The 8,821-nt window shown below is 35.2% G+C and overlaps 1 protein-coding gene across 1 annotated transcript in view; it reads left to right on the top strand.

Moving 5' to 3' along the window:
- Positions 1 to 6,709, top strand: part of LOC104915660 (adhesion G-protein coupled receptor V1-like) — a gene marked incomplete at both ends in the record, with an annotated part of 72,226 nt that extends 65,517 nt beyond the window's left edge. Inside the window, one exon of the mRNA XM_031557521.1 lies at positions 6,551 to 6,709. Within this exon, the coding sequence (XP_031413381.1) occupies positions 6,551 to 6,709 (159 nt within the window). The remainder of the gene's footprint in view (positions 1 to 6,550) is intronic.
- Positions 6,710 to 8,821: the final 2,112 nt, after the last annotated feature.

The following is an 8,821-nucleotide window of genomic DNA, read 5'->3' as shown; positions in this document are numbered from 1 at the left end:
CCATCAGGAAATCTGAGAAGAAATGCAGGGGGCAGGGGGGTGCTTCCTGCTTGGATGAGAAAGTGAAACTGCCTGGAGCTGGCAGATGCAGCCAGACCTAGCTCCAGAGCTTTCTGCGTTCTGCTGTTTGTTGCTTTTTTTCATCTGCTTAGGTTACTCTTCTCCACAGCTTTCTGTTTGAGACCTCACATAGCCCATAGCATTGTGCTACCTATTCAGCACTTCTAATGCAAGAGAAAGTTTTTTACTATCAGATTCATACTCCCTGTATGAAAACGTTTTTAGCAATTCATAACATTTGACAAATGTTGATTATACTTTACTATTTTATTATTTTACTATTACCCTTTACATACTGAAATTGCATAAAGTGCTATGAAGGAGTTCTGTAGCTAGTACCACATAAGCTATACCTAGGTATTCATAAATTACTTACTGAATTATCAGGCAGAAGAATCAGGGCAGCATCTTAAGATGGACTGGTTCATGTTGGTAAATGTATTGTTTGTGGACTTCAGCATAGATTATTTCTGTCCTCTTTATTGGGCACTGCATATTTTCTGACCAGGAATAGATTATACAATATAATTTGTCATAAAAATTAAGGGAAAATTTAAATATAAAAAAGAAGGTATATATTTCCATTAAAGCACTCAGAATTCAATAACTTTACAGCATATCTGTGGAACAATTCTGAAGTGATGGCACACTGCTAACTATCGTAAAGTGCTTTCAAACAAGTTTAAAACAATTGGTGGAAGATGCAGTGCAGGCTGAAATGCAGAAGTAAGAGGAAATGCTGATACTTTGAGTGTCTATTTGAAGTTATTGGCCTTTGTCACTCTTGAAATGTTACATGCAGAGAAATATATTTTCAAAACTGCTTTTTTGTAGAGTTTATGAAAATATGCATCACTCAGTTACAAAGGGTACCATTGCAAATGTGTATAGTTCCTCAACACTTGAAAAAAGAATACATATGTGGAATGCTGAAAATATTAAGAAGCATTTAATCAACGTTTAGGTTTATTCAGAGTCCCTCACAACTCCTTCCCATGCATAATTCTGAATTTGCTTATACAATGAATGAATATTATATAATTCTATGAATAATTTGGGCTTTGTACATGTGATAGTTGCCCCCAAACACAATCCCTTCTGGTCTGGCGTATACAGTTTACATTTATAACTTTTATGGTTCAAACTAAAGATAAGATTTTTTTCCATTTATCACATGCTGTATCTTCATTTTAAAGTCCATCATATGCTAGCATTTCAGCACTTAACTACAGTAAGCTGTAATTACTACTCTTTTTTATTCAACTTATTCATTCTTCTTACATATTCTTGTTTCAGCCAACTTCCTTTTTAGCTGGCTGTTGTTTACCTGGTTGGTCTGAGATTGCTCTAGTGTTCACATCTTTCCCTTTTCACTTTCAAACAATACACAAACTCTCGTTTAGATTGATTACTTTATGTGTTAATTGTCTAACAAACAAAATCTAGCACCACTAATTCTGACAAGCTTCAGAAAATTATTTTCCTCATATCATCTATAGTTGACATAAGAGAACATGTCATGTATATTTTTGTGATCACAGTATATGTCAGTAGAGAAATCTTCAGTGAATTTTTTAACAGTTTTTTGGTTATGTAACTAAAGATATAATAACTTAAAATATCTGGTAAAAAATGTGCAGTAAGGAAGAAAAATGTAAATACATTAAGTATGGTTTCACAAAAGCAAAATAAAAATCTTCCCAATTTCAAAGAAGATACTGACTCTGAATATTTATACTGGAAATAAGACAGGGTAGTGAAAAAAGCAAATAATGTGATGTGAAGGCTGTGGTTACTGAGGAAGGAGAAGGACTAAAGGACTGAAGTGCATTACTATGTTGGAACAAAAAAAGTCCCTGTTCCTGATGTCAAAAATGCTGGAATTAGACCCTGGAGGTCTAGCACCAAGTGTTTATAGCAAATCCTCCAAATCAGATTGCTATGGGACTGAAATATAGTAGATTAAAAAGGGAGGAGTAATCTTGACAACTGCAGGTCCATTAATTCAGTCTCAGAAGAACGTGAGACATTAGAAAAAAAATCTATCAAAAGACACAGAGATAAAGGAAGAAAATAAGCCCTCCTCTGTGTTTAAACTGAGATCATGCCAGACTATTCTGATAGTTTTCTTTGATAAGATAAATGCAGTAAAATACTTGATGTGTCACATAATTAGTAAAATAATAATAGGAGAGGATTAGTCCAATGAGATTTAGTTGAATGTAGGAAGAGACAGCAATGGGAAGAAGACAGCTGTGGGAGTAGTGAACAATGAAAAGTATTCCAATGATCCAAGGGCACCGGTCTGCAGAACAAAAAACAATGTGCCCCAGCAAAATGTGCTGACAGCAACAGGTAGAGACGCACTGACACGAAAATGTGGTAGTGGGGTCGAGTACAGAAAGACCTGACTAGCTCTGAAGGCTGAATCATGAAATACGGTTCTATTTGTGAGATTAAAGGGAAAAGGTCATAACTCGTGGGCTGTTAGCAAAATATTTTTCCCTTGACAAGAGGTACTCAGTTGGAAAAGAGAAGTAAAACCGGCTGTACCAGATGACAATGAGATAATAGTGGTACTACCATATATCAGAAGTATTTTCAAGATAAATAGGGAGATAAGAAAACTGCTGGATGAGAATCTTGGAAATAACCAAAGCAGGACTCATATAGAAGAGTGGAAATAAACTGATATGCAGGCTGCAAAGCTTTTCACATGAGGAACAGAACTTATTGCAGTGCAACTGCATGGAGAAGGAAATGCTGTTTAACCTAAGAGTGGCTTCCAGCATAACAAGATATGAACTGACCACAGATGCATGCAGGCTGGAAACCAGATGTCTTAAAAATGAAAGAAAACTACAGAAATGTAGTTTTTAAAATCATTTGGTTTTGCCCTTTTTTAATTTGGTGTTGGTGACTTAGGTTAAGTGCTCAGATGATAATTTCCTTGTATGTAATTGCAGAGTAATTATTTTCATCTTACAGAGGAATTGCAGTATTCTTTTGTTCATTTACTGAGTAAATGACTGTCACATAGGAACCCTGACAAAGATCTTTTTGCTCTTTAACAGAAGTGAATTACTTTTTTTGTTGTTTTTTATGTTTTTCATTTTGTAGTTAACAACATTCTGAGAGTTACGTTATTGCTCAGTGATTTTGAATATGATCCAGAAATATCACATACAAATTAACAAAAATGAGCAGACTGCTACGTCAGCCACTTATTATGCCTACTCAGATCAATTTAGGTCAAAAATGACAAGTAGTAGGAAGAAACATTATGTGGATAATCTCCTTATAGAACCAAATAGCATGACAAAACAATATTTTGCAAAGGAACAATTACAAGTGTATAATCTCTACAAACAGAACTCTGAAGATTTTTATCAGGAGACTTTTTTTTTTTATTGTTGTTTCAAGAGGGAGCAATTTATTCCAGCACATGGTACATCTTTCCCTTGTTAAGTAATAGGTTTGTCACTACAAATGATTGGCCCGCTGCTGTTAAAAATTAAGTGAAATATCTTCTGTTCAAGATACAAATTAACAATCACTATGAGAAAAATATGTAAGGTTTTTTTTGCTTCTTTAACCTCTGTTTGTTTGTTTGTTTGTAGTCTGAAATTCTCTAATGCTATTAATTACAAAGAATTCTTAGTTGAGTAGCTGTTTCACCTGTACTGTTGCCTTATCAACATCGGTTTTGCCTATGAGAAGAATACTCATTTTGTAAAACTGGGCACTTAACATTGTTTTGTTAGAAAACTGTTAAGATATCAAGATGCCTCTTCTATGTATATACAAAAAAAGCAAACGAACAAACAAACAAAAAAAACAAATTATTTTTCTTGAAACACAGGAAAAAAAACTTGCAGTGACAGTTTCTTTGCAGATGCAAAAGTCTTTTGGCCAAGAAGATGCCAAAAACATATTCCCACGACTTTCTCGGTCTGCCTTCTCTTTCCATCCCTTCCTTGTGTTCAGTGTGACAATCTGTTCTTGACATAAACACAAACCTTCAGAGAACAAAAGGTGATAAAGCTCCGCCTCCTGTGCATTGTACTCAGTTTGTTGTAAGTACATGCATTTATTCAAATGTTAGGAAAAGTACTATTGGCACTGTTTGAGCTAGCTAGTGATGCACAGGTGCAAAAAATTGTTTTGTATATTCCTAGTGGATGGCACTAGGTGGGTGTTTAACCCACCCCAGACAATGGCACTTGTTTCATCACTAGGCAAACAGTAGTCTGTTTTAAGCTGTTTATTGACCTCCTGACAACCAGCTGGTTATGTTGCAGTTGTTAGACTCCATTTTCTACTGGAGTGCTCCTGAACTCCACATCAAATACTGAAAGTGCATTTGTTTTCTTTAGAACATGAAATCTATCTTACAATTGCTTTTACTGCAGCTGTTGCTTAGTTGTTCATTCATATTCTTCCATTTCTTCCTTCGATATCACTGTCTACGTGAGAGATACTTATCTGCTGTAGTATTTGTCGATATACATAGCCTGTCTTTATAAGGATATTTAGACAGTAAAGATGCTGGGTGTGAGTTACCCAATACCATTTTTGTCCAGGTGTATACCAACTCTTCTGGTACTTCAACTTCTTTCTTCACCCATCTCCTGAAAACTTACACTCACTAACTGTTTTGAAGCAGTCTCCACAGCCTACAAATTAGCCCACAAACTAACTACCAGCAAGTTAATGGGCTGTTTCTCAAAATATCAATATTCTTTGTAATGAAAAGGAAAAATCACCACTTAGTGCAAGCATTCAGTAGGCAAAACAACCATTTCTTTATGTGAACACTGTAAATCTTTAATGAAGTCTGCTTGTTGAATTATTTCCTCTGCTAAAAAAAAGAAAAAAATCACAGAAGACAGAGCTAAACATTTCTGAGATGTGTTTTAGATTTAAATCTAACGCTGACATTGTTTAGCAGAGCTCAGTGTAGTCAGTTGGTGGTGGAGAACCTTTATTCTTTCCACAATGGATTAGCTGCTTATTCCGTTAGCATATTATCCTATGACATTTGGCTTGTCTGTGGAAAATAATTTATATCATTTTGGTGAGTGTTAAATCCTTACCTGTTCTTAGTGAGCAGTAGAAGTGGATCACAAAATCAGAGAATCACAGAATGGCCATGGTTGGAAGGGACCTCAAGGATAATGAATCTCCAACCCCTCTGTCACATGCAGGGCCAACAACCTCCCCATTTAATACCAGGGCCCCATTCAATCTGGCCTTGAACACCTCTAGGGATGGGATATCCACAATCTCTCTGGGCAGCCTGCTCCAGCACCTCACCACTCTCATAGTAAAGAACTTCCCCCTGACATCCAACCTAAATCTTCCCTCCCTCAATTTAAAACCATTTCCCCTTGTCCTGCTGCTATCTACCCTTTCAAAGAGTTGATTCCCCTCCTGTTTACAGGCTCCCTTTAGGTACTGAAAGACTGCAATGAGGTCACCCCGCAGCCTCTTTTCTCCAGGCTGAACAAGCCCAGCTCCCTCAGCCTATCTTTGTAGGTTTACTTTCTTTTATCCAGTGTTATCATAATATTTGATGGGGTATAAAGTCACTGCATTGTAAGTCAGTAAAATGCTTCTTGTTAGGTTTTTTTTTTTCTTTCTATTAAGGGATTGATAAGGAAGCTAATAGAGGTGCTAAAAGTTTCCGTGTGATTTTCTGAGACTGTACAGAAAGCAATGGTGAGATATGAAAGATGCACTATCAAAGCTTCCAGTGAGACAGCTGCCCATATGTTGATGTGTTGACTTTTACTGGACAGCCTGGAAATGAACCTTGTCTGAAAATTACAGCTTGAACAGGTCTTACACATTCTGGATTCAGACTCTGAAAAATCTATGGGTGTTATCTTTTAGTAGTTATGCAGAGTAGGAACAATCAGACCTGGATGGATGTGAATTGAAGGAGATTGGAGCCCTCATGTCCTGCCAACAATAGGCACATTAATAGACAACAAATAATAATAAAAAACCACCAAAACCACAAAATGCAATGAAATTAAAATATCAATAAATTATTTTTCTTACCACTCAATAAAATTTTTGGCCTTACAGAAGTCAGAAGGTAGTGTCTCATTTTACGGAGGAAAATCTCCACCCTCAGTTTGAAAACTGTTATCTAATATTGCATCGTAAATAGGCTGGAGAACAATATTCAACGATAAAAAAGTAAATCTCTATAATTTTTCAGATATGGATGTAATGGATACTAGATTGTCTGCAAGAATTGTAAAGCTAGTTTTGTGGCTGACACTGCTGAAAGATCATTTCTTTTGTATGAATATTAAATGTAAATTTCCAAGGTGTCTCTTTCAGTCTCTGGAACTGTCATTTAGTGTGTTACTTTGAAACTGAAGATAATTTATTTCCTCTCACCTCTCCTAGCAATCCCCATCATTAGTATTAAAATCATTAAGTTTGACTTCAATATATATTTATATTTTCCCTACAGATTTCATTTCTGGCCTCTGCTTACCTAAGCCAACATCTCTCAGAGGAAAGCTGCTCCGCACTTGCATCTGTTACACACTACCTTTATCTCTGCCAGTTCAGCTGGATGCTCATTCAGGTTAGTTTCATAGACCTTTTTCACCCCTTCCCCAAAACCTCTGTAAAATAACTGACACCGAGAGTGTGTTTATGTTTTTTTTGTGTGTGTGTACATATGTTGGTAATCCAGTGCTACTACAGAAACAAAACATTATGTTTTTTATTAAACCTAAAGTGTCAGAAGTCTAGAGGTAAATATTAAAACACTATGAAGAATTTTTCCTCTACTATCTATTACAAGTGCATAAGAGTTTCCACATCTCACTTTGTCCTATGGACATTATTGACTAAAAATGCTGAAGAACTTCTTATTATAGTTATTAGCTTTTCTAAACATGTAATTGGTCTTTTGAGACAGTCTCTTGAAATTAAACTACACTATTTTTTTTGAAGTCAGTAGCATTTTAGTCATTAGATTTGTGAAATATACCTTCATAAATTTGCATTAAAATAAAGACTATATATATTCATAGATACAGAATTTTGATGTATTATACAACTATACATGAGGTAGAAACAAACTGAATTTATGTGACCATGAACAATGAAATGTCATAGAGAAGTATCAGTATTATTTTAGTCAAAGTAGAAATCTGTGAGGTTGTTTGGAAAATATATTCCCATATTCCCTTCTTTTAAAAATGTTTATTTAGCACCAACAACTAAATTATCCCATTTATGTTTCTGTTATTTTGACAGGGTTTTTCCATAGCACACATCATAGCAAACTGTATTATATATGCAGCTACATACATTACCATACCAGATATCCAATAAGCAGATCAAACCAAGCAAGGAATTGCAAATTAAGAGTACATATCTAAATGCAACGTTTTCTTCTAATGGATATTAATGTGGTATCTGACATTTTCCTGGGATTGTTGTCAGGTTGCATACACTGAGGACCCTGACTGCCTGTCTAATAGCTCCACTGTGCAGCTGATCCTCACAAACAGTGGTTTTAAAGGAGATAAACAAATTAGTCTAAAACCAAGTACAGCCTTAATGGAGGAAGAGATGAATGGGTGTTTTAAGACCAGTTTAATGTGATGTATGCATTGTGATATAGTTAGAAGCAGAATGTCTGTCAATTATATTGCTTTTGCTACTGTTCCCAAAAATGCAGCACTGTCCTTCATTTGCTTCATACTGTACAGAGATCTAAACCGATCAGTCTGTAGTGAGGCCTGATATTCTCTTTATTTATTTGTTGTTTTGTTTTTCTGAATACATATAATTAGCCAAAAGAAATATTCTCTCTGGAAGATGTTTCTTTCTGCTCACTCTATCAATACTGAAATTCTTTTTCAGCTCCTGTATATAGGTTGGCTTATGACTTTTTCTTAGACTGACTAACCTAATTTATTTTATTAGTTGTAGACCTTTTTTCTTCCTACTGCTTATTTACTTCATTCCTCAATCACTTCCATTTTCTTGAATGTTTCCTATTTTCTACAAACAAATCAATAATTTCAAATACCAGTTTACTGGGATATTTCCTATTCAGACTGCATTAAGTTGCAAGTTATTCCCTTTTTGAATTTTTACTTCTGCAAGCATTGTTAATAATGACAAAAAATTTGGATGATTGTTAATAGTTGGTGACTTTTACAGCTGTAGTTGAAACCCCTTGTTATTTTTGTTCAAGTCTGAGAATTTATATGTGCCATTTTGTTTGGTGGGGCTTCATGTTGCTATTAATCATGAAGATTTTACATTTGAGGTGACAATAAAGTTTAAGAGGGAAAGCACCCTTTATAGCCTGTTAAGTGATGAGCTGACAAGAGTAGCCAGCAGTAACTTGGTTTGGTAACCTACTTTTCTGGGTGCAGGTCTTCAGCTGTGAATCATTCCTGAAGTTTGAAACATGCAAAAGGAAAGAAATCATCTGAAATGTAGATGAACCCAACTCAGAAACAATCTACTTCTCTTGATGGAGAATAGGTCTTGAATTTCTCGCCCTCTCATGGCAGAACTAAGTAAATTAACTTTCTAGCCATTCTTTATTTTTCTGGACTCTGTTTCTTCTATCGGAGCTTATAAAAAAATCATTTATTTGTTGGAGCAGGAACAACTCTAGTTTTTTTCTCTTCCATCTCTTTGCTTATCACAGTTCATACTTGTTCAACAGACTCAGATGAACAGACATTGATTTTTTTTTTTAATTTTTTTT

The sequence above is a fragment of the Meleagris gallopavo genome, unplaced genomic scaffold (assembly GCF_000146605.3).
Source record: "Meleagris gallopavo isolate NT-WF06-2002-E0010 breed Aviagen turkey brand Nicholas breeding stock unplaced genomic scaffold, Turkey_5.1 ChrUn_random_7180001840507, whole genome shotgun sequence".
Taxonomy (NCBI): Eukaryota; Metazoa; Chordata; class Aves; order Galliformes; family Phasianidae; genus Meleagris; species Meleagris gallopavo.
The sequence above is the reverse complement of the archived record's forward strand: the minus strand, read 5'-3'. Positions and strand labels throughout refer to the sequence as shown.